We start from the raw sequence: 21,032 nt of genomic DNA on the forward strand, positions 1-21,032 counted from the left end.
CTTTCACTGCCCTCAAATGGATGTTAACCTTGGCTTAAAACTTTATATTGTTGCAAAAATAATTGGAAAAGCTACAGTAGATATTTTGTATTAAGTATGTGTTTGATTAGCAGTTACTTAAATTGCTGTGTTTTATGAAGAATATGCAAACCTATTGAGAAAAATACAAAGTCACAGACCTTTTCTGAAGCTTATAGTGATGAATCTTCAGGACCTTTTCAGCAAACTGTTCCTGTTAAATTATATTTTAATTATCAAACTGACATTCATGTGAGTAGAAACTGCTGATAGTTGCTACTAAAATTCATAAAGGTAAAACTTTCTGTGTTATTTTAAAATTAACAAACATATTTGGTGGGGGAAAGGAAACTTTTCTTTAGATTACAGTCTATTCAGTCACTGGATTTGGTAGATATGTTGGTCTTGGAATCAGAAAAGCTGAATTGGAAACCCTGGATCTGCTGTGTGGCTTTAGGCAAATCACATCTATATTATCTTTCTCATCTCGTCTCTCTGCTCAGATTACTAACTCTCTCGTCTGTGCATTGGCATTGTAGTCAGGTTTATCAGAGCACTCTATGGTACACCTAGCACTGTAGGACATGAAATCTAATTTAAGGCTCAGGTTACTATGGGATATTAGTAATAGGGCTAACAAATAAACTGTATTAATGGATTTGTTCAGAAACAGGTTGCATGTAGAGTTTGTCTTAAAAATTGATTCTGGAACTTCTTTTCTGTATTTGATTTATCAAAGTCTTTAAGTGAACGGCCCTGTTGTATGTAATTTGTTATGCAGTAGTGTCTATTGGCCCCAGTGAAATATTTCAAGTTCCAGGGAGCAAAAGACAGCCTGCAACCACAAAAAGCTTAGTCTAGTCTGTGACTGATTTCAACAGGTTAATGAAGCAAATAATCAGAGCAAATAGAGTAAACTGTTCTCAGATCATTGTCTGCTTAGCTTACAGTAAATGTTTGACTTCTGGACTATTTGGTTTTCGTTCATATGCCTTTGTCCTTCTAAACTAATTACTAGTGTAGAGTGCAACAGCAGTAACCTCTTTCTGTACAATTATTGTGACTGACAATTAGTGGAGTGAGAATATCTGATACAAAAATACTGGCACTCTAATGAACTTCACACACAAACAGTACAGAAGATAATTAATTAAACATTTATTTATCTTCATTAGACCTTTTCTTAATGTTAGACCACAAATATACCTCAAGGTTGTTCCATCAGAAGTCAGTGACACCTGAAAAATGATTCCTGTATTGAAGAATACTCCTTTCGCAGGATCAGGATTTGCTAGCAGAGTCCCTCTTGCTGCTGCGGTAGGAGGAATGGAATGTTCCATGATCTTCAGAAAAAAATGAGACCTCTTTCTCATTCACAGTCTAAGTCTGTGCTTTTGATAGTATCCTGATGAATGAGAAGAAATACTCCTTTTCGGGTTTGCTGTCTGTCTTACACCTTTGAATTAGTTGACCTGCTTTATTCCGTATAACTTAAGAGTATGCTAAATGGCAAAAGTGCCACCACAGATATTTGTGAGAGCCTCTTGTAGTCTCCCTGCACAGTTTTTCATCTTTTCTTTAAAATATTGATCCTACAGAGAACCTTTCCTTTCATACCATGAGATCTCATCTTTGTTATTCAGGAATTTCATCAAGAGGTTGCTGTTATCCATCACCTGACTTATTTCAAGAAATTCTAGTAGATTTGTGAAAATTTCCACTACATTAGCCTTGTTGGCTCTTTCTTAGGCTGTTACCTGTTTATCTGTCTATTATGTATTTTTTTTACAGTTTTACCACTGCGATACAGAAGGTCGTATCTACTGCCTTGTATGTCTTCAGCCACTTATTCTAAACCTCAGCATCATGTTTTCCATTTACAAATTCTCTGGTCTAAAAGCTGATTTAAATAATAGGTTACCCGTCAGATTTTGAGGTCTATGTACAAGTCTTAAATAAGTATCATCTAGTTCTGGTGATCTGTGGACAATCTTAGCATCTGTTCTGAGATGTTTTTTGATGCTGGGTTAGACTTTCATGGTGGTATCTTTTGTCTCCTTATATATTCAGGAAATGTATGCTTTTAAATAACCTGACAGATGAAATATAGGATACAAGTGGAGAGAAATGATATTTCCTCAAATACTAATAGCCTACCAGGAAAAGTTTAAAGACAATAAGGTTTTTTATGTCTTGCATAGCAAGTGAAATTCTGACTGAAAATAGTTGAGGAGATTGTGTCACACAAAGGGTAGCCTTTGTGCTTTCTAAATACATGCATTGCAAAACAATTTCTTTGTATGGTGCTGCTGGAGAGATGTAGAAGTAGTTGGTGAAGCTTCCAATGTTTTTGTAGAATCATTTCAGTCTTAAGCTGATCATAATAAGATAATGTTCTGTATAAAAGCACTAGGAAACAAAAACAAATGCTTGGCTACTACAGCAATTAGAGTAGCATCAGACTGAGATCTATGAAGCCAAGTTTTTCTCTAGTCAGAGAAACTAGGCCCTATTCTTAATAAACTGACTTAATCTCAAGTTTAAGAGTGCATGTATTTCTAAATTGCTGCTTTAGCCATTTTCTTGAAGAGGGACATGTAGCATTGATATCAAGCTTCATATGGCAGTTCAATGGGCAATCCTTGAATTTAGTGTTCAGTATATGCAAGTGTTTAGTTCAAGGAATTCGGATTGATGTCAATGAACAATCAAGAAATGAACTTGACTCAATATTCCCACTGCTGCTTTCCTAATTAGCTGTTAAAATTATAAATGCTGTTAAAATTTGGAAAGAAATCAGTGTTGTTTCAGTCATGGAAGAACAAAGCCCACTGAAAGCTCTAGGCTAATAGTGACCACAATAAGCTTCAGCACCAGATCATTTGTTGTCAGGAGGAGACTAAAACATGAATCTGAAAGCAGCTGTGTAAGGCAGCTTGGCGCTATTATTAGCCATCTCTGAGGTGAGGTTTTTTAACACTGTCAGCAACAGATCAAACTTCATTGCATCATAATTTTCCTGACATATAAACAGTGTACACATTATGTCTGAAAAGTACTAAAAGGTGTATCACTGTGTAACTCACTTAAATGAGTATCTAATAAGGAGAAAAATTAAAAAAATTCTACTGACAGAATTTGTCTTTGTAAAATGTTAAGTACAGCCTTCTGTTCTGCATGTAATGTACTACTTCACGCCTACTCTTTCTCTTTTTCCTTTTTTTTTTTTTTTAAACGTATGTACCTTCAGTTTGCTGAAAAATTTCAGGAATTCAAAGAAGCTGCACGACTAGCAAAGGAAAAATCCCAAGAAAAGATGGAGCTAACAAGTACACCTTCTCAAGTGAGTCTTATTGCCTGATTCAAGGCTAGTACTTTCATAGCTGTGCTATTTACTGTATTGTATCTTACACACACGTATTAAAAATGAATGGGGTATTTCCCAGTCACTGTGAATCCTTTCAACATTCAGAAGTGTCAGGAGGTTTAAGAATACATTTAACATGCACTGCAGAAGTGTACAAGACACTTGCTTTAAAATAAAATTGGCCTTTTGCCTTTTATTTATTCCCATTCCTTTCTTTGAGCTTTCCCCAGTAACTTTCTTTGAGCTTTCCCATGAGTAAACATGGTGAGTGTAAGTAAATGTAAGTAAATCTATAGTAAACACCTTTTGTGTATTTTCTAATTTTATCTGTGAAACTTCAGGCAGTGCACTGTAAAGTACTTCTATAGAAGAATCATAACAACAAAAATCAAAGTTAAAACAGCAAAGTATTTTTACTTATTTCCTACTGTGTAGTATTCACTTGTGAAATGTCTTGAAGGAAGATGACAGATTCATATGCTGGTTCTGGAGTTTTAGTGCAGTTAGCCATGATGTAAAAGAAGAGTTTATAAAAAAAGGTATCTCAAAACATGAACTGGGTTAATATAGTCCTAACAGGAGGATAAATTAATATAGTCACATTTACATTAGTCATGCCTAAAATTAATTTACTTGAAAATGAGTACTTTGAATTTGCTTCAGAAAAAGAAATTGCATGAGGCTTTTTTGCCCCTTCACTCCCACCCCCTCTGCCCACTGTTTCTGGTTCTGTGTGTAGCTGTTTGCTTTGTTTAAAGCAATAGTGAAGACAAAGGTAATTCCTTCTCTTGGAGGATGAAGCAGCTTTAAAACTACAGCAGGGGTTCCTGAGCTGAGTAGGAATAACGCAGCTGAGTCTTTTTTTCTGGGGAGTCTTTGTTCATTGAATCAGTGCATCTCTTGGGTGCTTTGCACTATAATGTGTTCCTGATCTTTGATGGAACAAGGGTTGCAGGCAGTTTGCAACAAGCTGTACGAACAGTTTTATTGCGAGCAGAAAGCTACATCTGGTGCCCTTCCAAGAGAAGTCAGTGGTAACCACAAGAATATACACAATGAACCAACCTCATGTTTTTTTCCTGGTAGGCATTTTACCTAAGTGCTAGGTTGGCTTTTGCTATTAAGGGGAAACTGCTTGCTGTACTGTAACAGGAGAAAAATAAGGCAGTCTTCTTTTATTAGTTTTCTTGACTGTCTCTAAATTTCTGATAAATTCCTTAAATAAACACAGATAATGTAAGTAGGTATTTCCATATTATAACCTAGTATATACACTTGGCTTTAGAAACAGTGAAGTGCTTCTGCCAGCCTTCTAGTTACTCAATATTATGGGCAAAACAATTGCTCTGCTTCTCTTTTGACATGTTGATTAATAGTCTGGACTCAGAAGTTAAATCTGACACTGTTGAATGGATTGACTTATAACTGGTTTGGACATAAATTTGAACTACTCACTCAGAGACAAGATACTCTCATCTAGCAGCTGCCCAGGGTTGAAGCTTTCTCTTGAACTATATGAGCTATTAATATTGTTCATTTTCCTGTACAGATTTCCTTTTATACTTGGAACCTAACATTTTATACTGTAGGCAGTTAAAGAAATGTTACCTTGAGTGGTTCTATAATGCATGCTGAGAGCTGCAATTTAATTACTGCACACTTAGGAATAATTTCATGTTCAGGCCTTACTTTTCATCTCTTGACTTTTTGCTGTGTTGATAAGTTAGCATATTATTCTGAAAGATACAGTTAATGCAAGCGCTGACACATCAGCATAATAGTCTTCACATACTTAAGGCTTCTCATTAGTTCCCCAGAGAGAAGGGAGTTGAATCAGGAATGTTAGAGTTTGGAGCAGATGAGAAGCAATGGCTTCATGGCAGACTGCAGCACTTCCATGATGCTGGAGCTCATTCAAAGAGATTTATGACTGGGGCAAGAATGGGTGCGTGGTTATGGGGAGGGAAGGTGGGACCCTAGAGACATGTGAAGAAGCACTTGCTGTCATTTTGATCATCTGCCAAAAAGTGACTGCAAGGCAAATAATTCAAGTATTGCCTTTCGGTGGCCAGTCAAGACTTCACAGGAGCCCAGCTTTTTTAGGAAGCTTTGAGAGGAAAGGCACTGGGAAGTAGTGTGTGAGTAGTGAGCTCTGTAATGGTAACCCAGTTAGCGACAAGTGTTAATTGCTCTTCTGTTTTGGACTTGTAGATGTCCTTCTGCATTATATTATTAATAGGTAGGAAAATAGGGCATATCAAGGCTGGAAAATATACATGTCAAATAAAACATTATATTTCTTTTGGTACTGCTTTAAAAAATGCCCTTATTATTTACCAGTTAAAGTACCAGGTATGGTACATTGCCCACCTTCTCTGCTACACAGTTCTGAAAGAGAAAAAGTACATGTGCTTTTTTCTGCATTCAGTATGTCCCTGCAGATTGAATCTTTATTAAAATATCTCTACAACTAGTGTAACAAAACCCTGCATGAGGTATTTGCTCTTCACTGTTGTTTGATGTAACCCTGCAAATACTGCTGGTATGTGTGAGTTTCAGTTCTGAAGGTCCTGCAAAAACTTGTTGTGAAACTAAGGAGAAAGAGAAAATGAGGTAACAATGGAAATATCTCAGAAATAGAACATGTATTGGTAGTTCAAGTACTTACCAGAGTTAACCACGTTACAACTTAGAGAACAATCTTATCTATAGTCCACTGAAGTTAGGCTGCTTCTCTAAGGTGTTATGAGCTTTAACAAAGTGTTGGTACTATTTGGTTAGATATTTCCACCAGAAAAGTCCCTCAGTGGCCAGGAAGTAGTAGTTAACGTTAAGGATTTTTTGGATGTGCTGTTTCATCTGATAGCATGTATTCTTCCGGCAGGGTGTGTGGGTGTGTGTCTGTGTGTGTAACACATAGTAGAAAGAAAACAATACATAGCCCAATTTGCAAGTACTTAATAGCAGGAGTTCCCTTTCCCCTAAAGCTATGCTGCTGCTAATTTTAAACTATGCGTTCTTACAGTTTCTTTAATACTGCCTGTTCTCCTCCTATTTACCAGCAGGTTTTGCTTTAATTTCCCAGAATACCTGATAATATATAAAATCACCATTTACCTTGATTGTAAAAAGAACTTAACTTGTCCAGAGAAAGACAGTGGCCTGGACCAATAAATTACAAGAGAGATGCTCTTTTGTTATGTGTAAGTCTCACTGAGTGCACGGTGCTTTCTTTAAGAGGAAAACATTGTTTCTGTGCCAGAGAACTTGTACTTTCGACCCATCTATATTAAGATGGATTAATATAGTAATACACACTTTATCTATACCTGATATGTTTGACGGATTCAGTCTAGAAAGTAGTTGTCTATTTTGGTACTTCTAAGACCACCTATGCACAGAGGTACCCCATCTGGTGTCCCTTCAACTCAGCGTTAGGTAATAAAGCTTTGCAATGCTCTTATCTGGTTTATATAAAACTAAAATACTGGCTCCCCTGCTGGGCCACCTCTATTTCCCAGACCCATCTGTTAATATAGGGAGTTATTTTGCTCATGTCATAAACTCATGGATCTTACAGTGACAAGACACCCATGGCCTATTTTCAGTTACAAGATTGCCAGTGCACTGAAAGATCAACGCTTCAACTTGGAGTTCACTGAGCTGCATGAAGCAATAGCCTGAAAACAGTGTCATTCTCCTCCCCCCCCCTTTTTTTTCTTTTTTAAAGTAACCTTAATTGGGTTCAAGTACAGAACCAAATAGAGCAGTTTGTTTGCAGTCTCGCATCAGTCTTACAATCAGCTGGAGTCTGAACCTCAGTTCTTTTTCTCTAAGCAAGAATCTGTCCTCAGATATTTTATTTGACCCTGATAATTTCGGATTAAGACATCTGTTAATTTCTGAAAATGTGTGGTGAGAAATTCACTCAAAATAGTCTTGTCTGTGATTCTGAGCCCCTCCTATACAGACTGTTAGGAATAGCTATTGCCTGAAAAGTTCTAGACACACAACATTTTTTAGTGCAAGGAATGGGTTGGTTTCGACAAAACGGTCATGGTTTATCACCTGTTAGCTTTTTCTTTGTAGCAGTACAAAATGTACTTACAAAGCTTGTGGGAAAAATAACCTTCTGGGATCTTATGTGAATTTCTATACTGGAACAAATGTTTCACATGTGTTAACTGTATCTGAGTCAGTAACTGGCAGACTTACATTGCCATTCAGTACTGAACATAGAAGCAGTATGAAGAACAGCAATGCCAGGGAAGTGTATAGAATATTTAATGAGAAAACAGTATAACAATTAATAAGAAAACAAGATGAAATTTGTTTGTTTTGTTCATGATTTTAGAACCATCTACCTACTCCTTTTCTTCTGTTCTCTAGTCACCATTAAAAGGTGGCTTGATCTGTGTTGTGAAGTCTGCTTGTTTTACTTTAAAAATTCTTTCGTGAGTGTATGCATTTTGTTGATAAGATTTTGAAGTTTAAGGCATCTTTTGATGAATTCCTCTCTGTTATGTTTAGTTTATATAATGTAGGCAATGTCATTTTTATACTGCTTGACATCACTGAAGTCCTGCATACTCATTAGTAGGGCCAGAGCTCCTTTAGACAGTGCAGATCTCTGACAAACTCTTAAATAGCACAATATACATGAGTCAGACACTCACATTTACTTGTCATGTAGAAAAACACTAATCCTCAGTCCATGTGTAAGTCCAGGACTGGTGAGTGACTTAAAGTTCAGTATCCTCCAGAAACCTACGTATGAAAGAATAGTGGTTTTATACCACAGGAGAGCTGTTAATCCTTTCTTCTCAAATGCATGAAATACCTATTTGTAGCTGTCATGAGTGGGAAATAGCAGGCCTTAAAATATATCACTGATTTTCAGGAAGACTTCTAATTTTCAATTTAAGCACTGTTTTTTCCATATAGTGTCTATACAGTTGACTGTTAGAACTAAGTTAACTGGCTCTCCCAGCTAGGAGGGAAGGGTGCAAATCTCTTTTTAAGCTGACTGCAGTTTCTTCCCCAACTCTGGAGTGGATGTGTGAAGCTATAATGGTATGGAATAAAAAATTCATTACATATGAACATCTCACAAAAATGTTTCCAAAATTCTTTTACTCTCTTTAATTAATATAAAATGGGAACATATTATTTGTAAACATTTGTAAAAAATTAGTTCAGTGTAAGTGGCTTTTTCAGTTGTTTTTGGTGTTTTATTCATAGCCAACTTCATTATAGTTGCCTGCAAATAAATTATTTATCACGCAGGGATAGTTGTGAGTGTGTGAGAGCACTGATTAACCTGTATTATTGGTGGAAGAAATACACACTAGAATCTGATGCTTCCCTTGTACATAAAAAATCAGGCCCTCATGAATTTGCAGGCAGTGAACCTTTAGGTATTACACAGACTGTGATGATTGTCTGCATTAGTTTTTGTCACTTGAATTTCATTCACATTAGAAGTCTGTGAAAGTGCTTTACTGAAAAATGAGCGTAGATGGAACTTGCATGTTTGTTTTTCTTCTGCTGAAATAATTTTTATGCATTCACGCTTAAAACATCTTAATAAGTGGCCTCTGGCTTTATGTACCTAATAATAGTGTTGTAGAAATTTAGCTTAAAGATACAAGCCATCCAGATGTTGTAGGGTGTGGTATGTATTTTTAGAATAGTAGCGTAGTTTGGGAAGAGGAGGAAATAAAAGAGAAACTCTTGGGTCCATAAAGGCTTTCATTTAATGTCACTGGAAACTGTTTATCAAGTCAGAAGCTAATAAAAGACAAAACTATTTAATTTGTATAGAATAATTCATTTGCTTGATGATCTTGCCAGCTCTGCTCTCCGTTCACACTTAATTTCAATTCAGTTTCAGTTCAGTAAAATTGTTCTGCAAAAACAAAGATTTCATTTTGACTTGAAGTATTAACAGTTAAGATAATAGTTTTGAGAATAACAAGATTCTTCCTGAAAGTAGGTAGCAGTTTGCATTCATGTAATAAAAAAATTTACATTTCTATTATAAATAACAGTTTATATCTGTGGAATTAATTCAGTGTAAGCTTACTATTTCTGCTTTTTAATCAGCAGAAATTTAATAAGGTGCAGAATGGAGACACTGGTGCATGTGTATTTTATAGCTTGATGAATGCTAAATATAATAGAACTTGAAGTCACTATTAGAATGTTGTATCATGCACGAATTCAAGTTGTAGAGTGAGATACATATCTCTCGCTATGTGAGAAATGTGGCAGAATAAAAGCAAAATTTTGACAGTTGTTGTGCTGCAAGTACCTAACGTACTTTAAAGTGCAGTGAAAATGTTGAACAAGATATTTTTGGTTAAGGGACACCAGAGAGGTGTGGAAAGTGATCATGACAGCCAGATCTTACTTTCTGTAAAAGAACTCAGTTTTTCCATCTAGTTAAATCTCAAAGTCAAGGATGACATTTCCTGTAGATGGAGGATCAGCTTCAGTATTGGCTTTCAGAAAGCCTTATCCTTGTAAACTAGTTGAAGGCTACAAGTGGAGGCTCAAAATTAGGCCCTGGTCTTTAAAGATCATGACCATCTTCAGATATTTTGTAATTCCTTCTGAGATTGCTGTTCTTCAGCTTCCTATGCAGTGTCAAACTGCTGGGAAGAGGAGCTGCTGGCCTTCCAGAGATGGCACTTGTGCTTCAGTTTAATAACTTTAAACAGTGGTTTTATCTGTTCCTCATGCAGATGGTAGAAGGCTGTGTGGCCATAGGAGATGCTTAGCTTTTGGAAATACTGTAATTCAGCCAGTCCTCTGCTGTATAGACATCCTTCCATGACATCCATTGAACTCTATTCATGAAACTCCTCTATCTTAAAGTGCTACCACTTGATTACTGAAAGCCTGCTAAGACATTTTAAAATCAAGATGAGCTACTCAGCTTATATGACTTGCTTATCTCATGCAAAAATCATTACTTGAAAAAGAATATAATAGGAAAGGAAATACTAAAACCACATACAGGGACTGAAAAGTCTATAATGTTCTAACTTAGGATGTGGGCTAGAAGGGTGTACTTTGTATGAAAAAGAAGTACTTTTCAGTGACTAGAAATCAGCAAATGGTGTTTTTTGGCCAAAACACAAATGCACATGTTACTATGATGGAGGGTGATTAAAAAAACACACCAGTGCCTTTGCTGGGAGGCAGCCATTAAGTTTTTTGAGTGTCCAGTTACATAGCAGTAGCAGAAGCTGCCTGGGTGTAGCTGGAGTATTCTCCTTCCCAGATAATACCATGACCAGCAAGCGGTAGGCCAGGCTAATGTGCCTGCAGAGGTTTTGCAAGGACTCTGCTGAACAAGTGTTCTTTACAGATGGCTCATAGGTGGAACAGTGAATGCACCTTCAATGGGCCTTCCACTGTTCTCTTCAGTTAATAAACAATATGAAAGCTAGATTTTGAAACAAATATCAGAATTGTTTGTTAGAATGTGTTAAAATATAAAGTAAGAGACAAGAATCCTGGATGTCAATAATCACACATTGTGTAGCAGGATGAGGGCTGAATGTAATACCAGGTAGGAGAGAGGTCTGTAATAAGCAGGAGACTGGATACCTGCAAATAATTTGTAGGTCAGTTGTGTTTTTTACAAGCCAATGTGAATCTTATGGTAGTATACTTCTCAATTAAATTCAACTGATGAATCCCATCAGGGATGCTGGAAATCTGAGCCTCACATTAATAGTAGCTAAAATCCGTGTATCATTTAAGAATTAATGTTAGTGCTTATATGCACATAGCCTTCCTGAGCAGGTCAGTTTGTAATTTTAATGTGTTGTTTATTTTACTTAAGGAATCAGCTGGAGGGGATATTCAGTCTCCTTTAACGCCGGAAAGTATTAATGGGACAGATGACGAGAGAGCGACGCCGGAAGTGACGCAGAACTCAGAACCAAGGGCTGAACCAACCCAGAACGCATTGCCATTTACCCATAGGTACAGATTCCATTCCCACATCCTGATTAAGTGATACCTGTCTCCTTCCTCGTTAAAGGGACCTTTTCCCATATTGTGTGAAAAAAAACGAAACTCAACCCCCACAAAAAAACCCTGGACTGGCCCTCAGATTTGCAATATAATCTTTGTTTTTTAAAAAAAAATATGTATGAGAAAAAGTCTTGGAATAAGATTTGGGGGAACGTTACTTTATAGCTTAATCAGCTTAACATGAGCCCTTGAACACTGGTTAGTGTAGGTGTCCCTTTAACAGGAAGCATTATTTCAATGTCTGAGATCTTAGTGAAATTAACTGCTTCATAGAATACTCAAATTATTTTTGCACACATTCTTTAAATGACTGATAGGACTGGATGTCAGCCTTTCATTGATGAGTTGTTGGAAGAAAAGGGACTCTTACAGCACTTCTGCATTATGAAGTTTAAAGCAGCCTTTAACTGAATAGTTCTCTGACAGTTGAAAACATTTTTCAACTTTTTTTGAAATATGAGAGAAATGTAGTTCTGCTTCAGACTGAATTTGTTGCACTAGGAATGCTGTGTTCTATTGTTCTTTAAGAAAGCTATGACTTTTTATTTAATGATACAAATAAGGAGTTAAGGTGGATGTATCTTGCCTATTAGAAATAATTGTAAATGGGTCACTCTCAATAAAACTCATAATGTATTGAGACCATGGAGAGTAAGTGACACATATAATAAACTTAGAGCAGAGCTAGGAATACTAGATTCATTTTTTTAAACATTCTAATTCAGTTTAGATAGAGCTTAAGAGTTCTTGATCAAAGGTTGGGGAATACTAGGACATCAGATATGTCATGCAATTCAGAATGAGCAGAATTGGAACTGGTATCGTGCAGGACTTCTCAGTTTTTGTAAGAGAATAATACTATCAAACATATCTGAAAAAATAATATGCATTTTCAAATGAGAAAAAAACTTTACTTTTGCACTAATTTTTTAACAGAGTGATTGTGTTTATTTTTATACTTCCAACTGTCACCAGTGCATCTATTATAAGCTTTAGAAGAAATGGTGCTTTGTGAGAGTGCTGTGTGCATGTTGAAGGAGTATTACAAATATTGCACGTCTGTCAGTGTTCTGTAGCAAGTTCATTTGAACTGTTTGTGTGTTGGAATTCTCTATCAATATTTTTGTGAAAAGGAGTTGTGATAAAGTCCACACATGAGTAATGTTGTTTGTTTTTTTAAAAAATGATAGCTGCAAGATCTCCCCTGTCATTCTGCGTATGTAAATACTTTTTCTGGTATGTCAAATAGTAACTACGCTTTGCTCTGCATCGAGCGTGACTGAAGATACATTTGAAACTACGTGGTTGTAATTTTTGATGGTGTAGAATAGAGGTTACAAAACTTTTACGTGCTTTGCATTTTTCTATCTACGTCATGCATGCAGTGCGAGTGCCTGATTTTAGGTTTTTGTCCCGTTAAATATCACTAGCTGGAATTGGTCTTCCAACAATAACTCTGCATTTTGAGGGTCACTTTTCATGATGATTCTCAAAAGACCAGTGTTTTGTCTTGCTAATGTTAGCTTCGGATTTGTTAGTGAGCTATTACTGAAGAAAACAGAAATTTTTAAAACCCTTTGAAATAAATTTAATTTTGGACTAGGTAAGGTTTTTAATATAAATAAATAAAGAATATTTATTTATTATAAATAAATAAAGATGCATGAAACACATGCATGAAACAGATGGAAAGTGAAGCCTCCAGGATCGTGTTAGTCCTGGTTAAATGGGCATGTTTTTGTAGAGGCATTTCATAATACTGAATTGGCAACTAGGTAGACACACCTAGCTGCTTGTGCTGGCTGACAGGATGCTCTCTGCAGGTGGTCTACTTGACCTGATTTCGAAGAAAAAAAAATAATTAAATTTAAAACCTTACACCCCAATCATTGGAGTCTCCCTGGGATTTTCATGTGTTAGGGGTACAGAAAGGGATTGTGCTCCTCCTTGTTCCTTGCCCTTCTGATGGTGCAACGTGTTGGTGGCACTGCATGTCTGACAGAGAGGAGTTGCCGAACCGAACCCTTTCCTTGTGCACCTTGGTAACTCCTGCCAATCACTGAGCCTTGTCCTCCGGCACCCTGCATTTCAGGAAAGGTGAAGTTCAGCCAGTGCTTCTGGGTGAGGAGGGTGACGGGCAGGAAGGGCATTTGAGTGTTGCCTGGTGCATGGCAATACTTTTTACGTATTTGCCTTTCCTCCAGGAGCTGTTGATCAATTGCTAGGTGCTTTTCAAAAGAAAAGGCGTTGTGGTCTCCCCTCCAATGAGTTCTGCTGTAGGGGACATGAGAGTCACTGAGGCTGGCTGAGCTTCACTGAAATAACACTACCATATCAAGTCCATTTCTTCCATAAATAGGAAAGCTATATTCTGCTCTGGCATTGACAAATACATACTTACCCTGCGAGGAACCAAAAGGAGTGGTCCTCAGTGTAGGCTGGGGCACAGGGAAGGCACATGTGGGGCTGCATGTCGGCAGCCCGGGCAGCCATGGGGCAAGCGTTGGAGCTTCGTGGGCAGGATGAGGTGCCGCAGCGCTGCAAGAAGAGGTGGCTGGTGAGGTGGGAACTGCATTGCTGACAAGAGGGTTGGCAAGCTCAGCCAAGTGCAGGTGTCTCTGCCGCTGGGGGCAGGCGTGAAGATTTGAAGGGGGCTGCTGTCAAAACAGTGATACAGGTAAGGGGTTTTCATGTCTTTGTATGAACTGGAAGGGTCTGACAGGAGTTAACAAGGTCAGAAATCACAGGTGTGGAGGTCATGCTTAGCTGACACCTTACTACTTGTCATTTTTAATCTGCACACCTGAAAAATGTTCAGTTTGATTTTGTTTTAACATGTCCTGGCTGGCCACATATGTCCTCTTCTGCAAGTGTTCTCTGTGCTTTTTATGTCTTAGTGTAAGTAGTTGGGGCCTGTTATTTCAGCAGCATAGGTGTAGACTACATTGGTATTTATAGGTATTTTCTGACCACTTATACCCAAAAGCTGAAAAACAGCATTACTTAAGTCACGAGAGTTTTGTTATTAGAACTCAAATTTCATATTATTTCAGTAAATAATTGTAAGTATTGAAGTGAACATTCTCCAGTATATATCTAAAATCCCATTCATATCGTGTGAGCATAATAGAGCAGAAGTCTAGGTGCTTCAATTTATCCTCATCTGGAAAGTCCTAATGCTGTTCACAAGCAGTGCAATGCTAGTCAACTGCTTGAGAGATAAGGATATTAAACAGCTACGAGCCTTGCACAGAAGATAAACTCTTGTAATTGAACATCTTGCCTTTTTTTAAACTATCTATGATGGTTAATGTTGAATTATGAAGTAATATTACTTGGGAACTCCCACATCCTGTAATGTACCTATGTAAGAGCACTGCTCTTACAAGTGAATGTTGCCACAACAAATGAAAGTAAAATGTAGCCCAAGCCTGGCATTAGAATTTCTAAAAATCTTGGCTGAGACACTGCTTGGTCCTTTTCTGAACAATAGCTATTCCAGGAAGGCTTTCTTCTCACAGAATTTAGTTAATCAAATCTAATATTTAAAATAATTAAGACTAAAAAAGTATGTATTTTTGTTCCTAAGTAAACCTTAGTTTCCTTAGACAACTTCCTTGTTTAAAAAACATTTTCCACATTCTTTAAGTTGTGATTTTTTTTTTTCCCCCAACTGAAAACTATTGATCATAAAATGGGGTTTGGAGAGAAAAAAGTTGCTAAAAAATTTTAACTACTTCTGATGTGCTGGCTTTTTAATAAAAGTTTTAATCCTGATGGTGCATAGTGTACAATTCTGGTCATCTGAATGAGCCCAAAGAAATACTATACTAAGTTTATTCAGCCTTAGAATACAATTCAGATATTAAAAGTGAATAGTGTATCTGGCAAACTCTGCAACTGCTGTTTGGGGCGTTTTGGTAACTCTTTGGTGAACTTGCTCTTTCACCCTTGAAGAGAATACATTTGTTTATAACAAGCTTATTCCATTTCTGGTACCTTAAGAAGCTGATAAAACACACTTCCAGAAACAAAATGTAAGAGGATTCTTCTGGGACCAATCTTGAAAGTCTGCAATTTTGTGTCAACCCTGCCATGAACCTGTTACCTCATTTTTTCTTGTAATACATAAACTTGGAATATCTATGACATAATGTTTTGATCAGAATATATAGGTGTGTGTGTTTGTTGCTTGTTCGTTAAAATTCCTATTTTTGTATTCAGACAAGTTTTTAATAGGGAATTTTGACTCATTGCCTTAGTGAAAATGAACTTATTTCAAATGACGTTTATATCTTAGATATGTTATTGTCTAGATAGCTTCTCATTTAATGATGTTGCATGTAAATCCAATGCTGTACAACAAAGAAAAAACAAAAATCTTGCTCCTAGCTCATGTTCCTTCACTGAGTTTTCATTAAAAGTTGTATGCAGAAATCTATTAGTAGCTTTTTCACTTTGTGTATTAAAACTACTCATTTCTACAAGCTTAAATATTTTAGTTATGTTACAGTAGAGGTACTTTGTGGATCATGCTGAACTGTTAAGTTGGCTTTAAGGAAAAGTTTTGAGTTAATAATTTTTGTGGTGTTTTGTAATTTGGATTTATAGTCAAATCCTAGCATTTGGATGTTCTTTATAGGGTTATGCGTAGCTTCCTTACCCAGTAGTTCTGGGGGAATGTATTACTTTTTCTTTTTTAAATTCTCGGTTTTGAATGTTATTTAACCTATCATAGGATAATTTGTTGTTTTGAGGAAGCTCAGGAGCTCTCTAATCCAAGCTCCTGCACAAAGAAGATCAGCCATGAGATCAGACCAGGCTGCTCTAAGCTTTATCCAGTTGGGTTTTGAAAACCTTCTAGAAAGGAGACTGATAAAGCCAGGCTTTTTAAAAAGGTTTCTCTATAACATAAAAGGCTGTAACTGCCTTCACATTGCACAGTGCTATAATGAACTGTGACATTTTAGGGCACACTGGAGGAACTCTGGTAAGTTCAATTACTCTCTTGAGAAAAGACTATTTCTTGAGGCACACTCAGAGAAGAAAGTCAAAGGTGGTAGGTTTGGCTGTCAGTGTAAGCACAGAACTCATTAATATAGCAACTTAGATGTAGGTCTTGTCTTCACCTCAACCAACATTTGTTTAATGTTGTGAAGGTCATACCTGTACTGTTTTTTGGCCTCTTGTGCTTCACTGGCAAGAGCCTGGTGGTCTCTGGAAGAAGCACACTGGGAGGGATTGCTCTCCTCTCCCTCCCTTACCCAATTCCTGCTGCTTCCCATACTCCTGCACTTCTGCCTAAGTTGCTGGGTTTCAGCTCAAGTAGGCTATCCTTCAAAATAAAAGTTCTTGCTAGGAAATTATTAATTTAAAAGGAAAAATCTTACTTTGTGTTCGTGTAATTTTTTTTCATGTCTCTGACTTTCCTGACTGCAACAATTTCTGAAAATTCTTAAGGTATCTTTGAAGTACATAGTGAACGATTACATGGTTTTAAACCAGTAGCATGTCAAACACGGCATAATACAGCTCATCCTGTAACTTTTCGATAAGGTATCTGCAGTAATGGAAGGAGAGGTGGAGAGGACTTTTATCTGCTATTGGAAGAATGGTCATGGTGTATGTGTTGCTTAGCTCTTCAAAATGAAGAAACTCTGCAACTAATAGAGCTAATTTTAATGGCTGGGGGAATGGATGAGAGCCAAAACTAAAAATAGCCTAACACTTAAGAGAGTAATTTCACCATCTCCCTTGTGCACCTAAGCACATTCTGGTTTGGAGCATGTGAAATACCTACTTCCTGTCATTTATTTAGTGAGATCTCCAAGGGGTGATTCAGATGATGAGAGCTGGGTGTTTGAAATTAGATGATACAAATACCGTCGTCAGGGACAAGTGAGCACTCTTGAAACATATCTGTCAAGTACATTCTTAGAAGAGAAATACAATCCTTATGCAATTTTTATTAAAAAAAAAAAAAAAAGAAAAGAAAAAAACAACCAAAACAAAACCAAAAACATACACTTGTACTATGTAATTTTTCTCCCCTTTAATCACATACATAAGGAAAAAAAGCCCAGTAAAAATGAAAAGAAAAAAAAAAAGGAACTATCCTGCTTGAGGAATGAACTTTCATTTTCTAAAATGCATCCATTGTGTTCAACCTTTCCAAAGTATGGATGACATAAAAAGATTATTGTTAATACTTCAGCAACTGTAAACATTGGCTCAGTGAATTGGGATATATGATACTTAACACTAAATCAGATTCTGTAGTGTGAGTGGTTTGGAGGTTTTAATTGGTTGTGTCCATTAATTCACAATCAGTAATTTTGTTAGGTGTTTTCAAGAATACAGTTTTCTGCAATGTGTTGTTCATTTTAGGAGTCTACTCCTAGCACACAGGGACTTTTTTTGTCATTTTTAGACATTGGTGGAGGAGCTGTTCTCTTTATTCTAGATTTTCCTAGTAATTTACCTGAATAGTGTACTTTTTCTATTGTGCATTTTGATACCAGTGTGTATGCTTGTTTAACTTAGTGAGCAGTGTCTGTGAGGTTTGTTTTATGGTATGATTTGTACATATATTGTTTAGAATCTGCTAGTTTGTGAGTTGTAAGCTCAAACATGCAATCATCTTTTAAAGAAGAAGAATTAAAATGATAGCTATAGAAGATCTTACGTAGACAGTTGATACCTCATGTTTTCTTTACGCCTACTTCCATCAGTGTTTTTGATACTGTTTAGTGTCATTGAGGAAACCTTTCAACCAGTAAATAGGGATAAACTGCAAACTGAACCTTCCCTGGACACCATGAAGGAGTCCAAGATATTGTCTTTAATACTCCAGAGATCTCTCTGGGTAAATTTTGCTGAAGTTAGGTCAGCATTTCCAACTATAACCAGTGTCTTACCAAACATTTTCTTCAAAACTGAGAAGTGTCATTAGTAGCAAAGAGAACAGACACCAAAGAAATACTGCACGTCTCAATACACTATTCTCTAGAAAAAAAACCACAATGAAAAATTTTGAGAGGAAATAGCCACTTTGTAGAATTGCTTTTTATTTTAAAATAATCTGTAGAAAGACTTAATGCTTTGAAGCTACCAATGTCATGCCTTGTTTGGATTGGAAGCCTCAGTGCATACTTGCCATTTTTAAGCCACTCATTAAAGAAACAAAAATAGAAAGCCCGTAACACCTGAAGTTACCAGGGAAGAAAAACCCCACAGAGCTATTGATCCCCTGAGTCTCAAATGAATTTTCTAACAGGCATGACCATTGAGAAGAGAAGCCTTTTATGAAAAACAAAGGCAGAGGGGATTTTTTGCAGGACAAACCTATTTTTCACGAAGTCTGATCACTCAAACTTCACTGTCTTGTCCTCATTGGTTAGGAAGGTTGATGCATGAAAGTATTTTATGACCAAGGTGATGTGAACCATTTATGCCCATACCTTCAGCCTGGGATTAATTCTTGATGAGGAGGTGGGGGGCTTTCTTCAGAGCCTGGAATTTTGTTTGTAACAAGAATTCCCTATGGCAGTCTGTTCTGCAGGTAAGAGTATCACACAGTTTGCACCCATCTGCACACACACATGCTTCGCCTCTGCAGAGACACCTCTTCAAATTATGCCCCAACAGCCTCAAAAGTATATGTTGAGAAGATAAAGATTCCTTGTAGCTGGTGTGTAGCTGCTTCATTTCAAGTGCAAGACTTAGTCCACTTATCTTTACCAACACAAAATACATTGCTTATGCAGCCACCCATATGGGTAGACAAATGCTAGAGAAACTTTTCCAGACTTGTTCATTTACTGTTTTCTGCCTCTAAATGGACTCTGTAGTTATAATCTGAGTCTATGAAACTGGAGAATAGTCTAGACTTGAGTTTCAGCGTACATACTCCTATCCACGTAGAAATTATTGAAAAGGTTACACAGTTTTAGAGAAAGGATATTAAAGGGAATTGAAGATTTGTTGCCTTCAGATCACTTTTAAGTATGCTGCAGTACAATCTGCGTCACTATCTTAGATTTTTGTGTATTTTGCTCATCTCAAGGTTCACTTATTGTCAGCTTTGGATTATTTTGTAATATCAATATACTGAACATGGAGAAACTTGTGTAACTTACAGTCATTGTAGTCATGGTAGGATGCCTCTGTCATATTCCTCAGGAGTAAAGGAAATTGAAGTGTTGCTGAACAGTTCTGGATTCAAAGTCCCCAAGCTAAAAAACAACTTTAAAAAAACTCAGAAAGCAAGAGAAAACTTGGCCTTTTGTCAGTTTTGGTATATTAAAATATGTTATAAGTCATAGCAACAATGTATTCTCAAAATACACCCTTACTGTTCTAAAGCCCGCACCACATAAACCTGCCTCCCAAAGCCATACTTTCTTGAGTATTTGTGAAGTGTTCATTTTCAATGAAGAAACATATCCAGTTGTTCAATTGCTTGAGTACTTCAATATCTTCATCCAGATTTTATACGATGAGGATAAGACATCAGAACATGTAGCTTAGAGAAGTTGTGGATGCCCCATCATTGGAAGCGTTCAAGGCCAGCAACCTGGTCTATTGGAAGCATTCAAGGCCAGCAGCCTGGTCTAGTGGAAGGTGTCCCTGCCCTTGGCAGGGAGGTTGGACTAGATGATCTTTACAGGTTCCTTCCAACCCAAACCATTCCATGATTCTGTACCAGGAATTAGTTTCATGCTTTACTGAGAAGACAGGAGCTAAAATTAAGTCACCTGAAACAAAAAAACCAACCCAACTCCAGCAAAACAGCAACAAAAAAAGCCCAAACCTTTCAGTTAGTGGCTCTTGTAAATGCAGGCTCTTTGTGTTTCGAAGTTACTTGGCCTCTCTATGCTGCACCAGATATAATGTCTGTTTTGCCTGCTCTTCTGAAAGATCGGTGTGTTACTGTACCTCATCTGTCTGCTTTACTCTAAGAGAAAGGATATACATCAAATTTTTTAGGCAGCAGGGCCAAACCCTGTGGAATACTTGAGGGAAGTATTTTTAGAAAGGGGGGAGGGAAAGAAGAAAAAAGTCTGTAACTCAGTGCATTTTAGTGAAGGTGAAGCTGAAGCTCCATTGAATGCATCTGATTGATACCAGTTTAGACATCCTCTTACTGATACCAACTAGTTACTCTGCCCTCTGTGTTATCTTAGGTGTAGTGGTAGATCATGAGATACACAGACTTCTCGTATGAGAAGCTGGACGTATATATATAGATAGATATTCACTTCTGAAATCTTACATATGCATTGTGGTTATGGTTTCTTTGCTATCTGGAAGGCCTGATTATAAACGTACAACTATCATGACAATGTTAATGACTAAACAATTACTATTCTTGAAACAGTGTAGCACTCATTTTTCTCAAACTTCAAGCAGAATATAGATAAACATGCCTTCATCCTTTAACAACTCACATTGGAGATGAAATGATCAATTTACTTTATGGGTTTTTATATTTCTTTTAGTCTTTTCTGTATTACTCCCTTCTTAACTGCCCCCTCTTGTTGGAGAAGAGGTACACTTTGGAAATAGAAATCAGTCTGGTGAGCACCATCTTCTGCAG

At 37.0% G+C, this 21,032-nt stretch overlaps 1 protein-coding gene across 3 annotated transcripts in view; it reads left to right on the forward strand.

The window, feature by feature from the left end:
* Window positions 1-21,032, forward strand: part of HOMER1 (homer scaffold protein 1) — a 118,540-nt gene that overhangs the window by 34,618 nt on the left and 62,890 nt on the right. For all 3 annotated transcript variants that reach the window (XM_075020552.1, XM_075020553.1, XM_075020551.1), the window contains exons 4-5: window positions 3,269-3,361; window positions 11,241-11,383. In XM_075020552.1, the coding sequence (XP_074876653.1) occupies window positions 3,269-3,361; window positions 11,241-11,383 (236 nt within the window). The remainder of the gene's footprint in view (window positions 1-3,268; window positions 3,362-11,240; window positions 11,384-21,032) is intronic.

Source organism: Buteo buteo, chromosome Z (assembly GCF_964188355.1).
Source record: "Buteo buteo chromosome Z, bButBut1.hap1.1, whole genome shotgun sequence".
Classification (NCBI taxonomy): domain Eukaryota; kingdom Metazoa; phylum Chordata; class Aves; order Accipitriformes; family Accipitridae; genus Buteo; species Buteo buteo.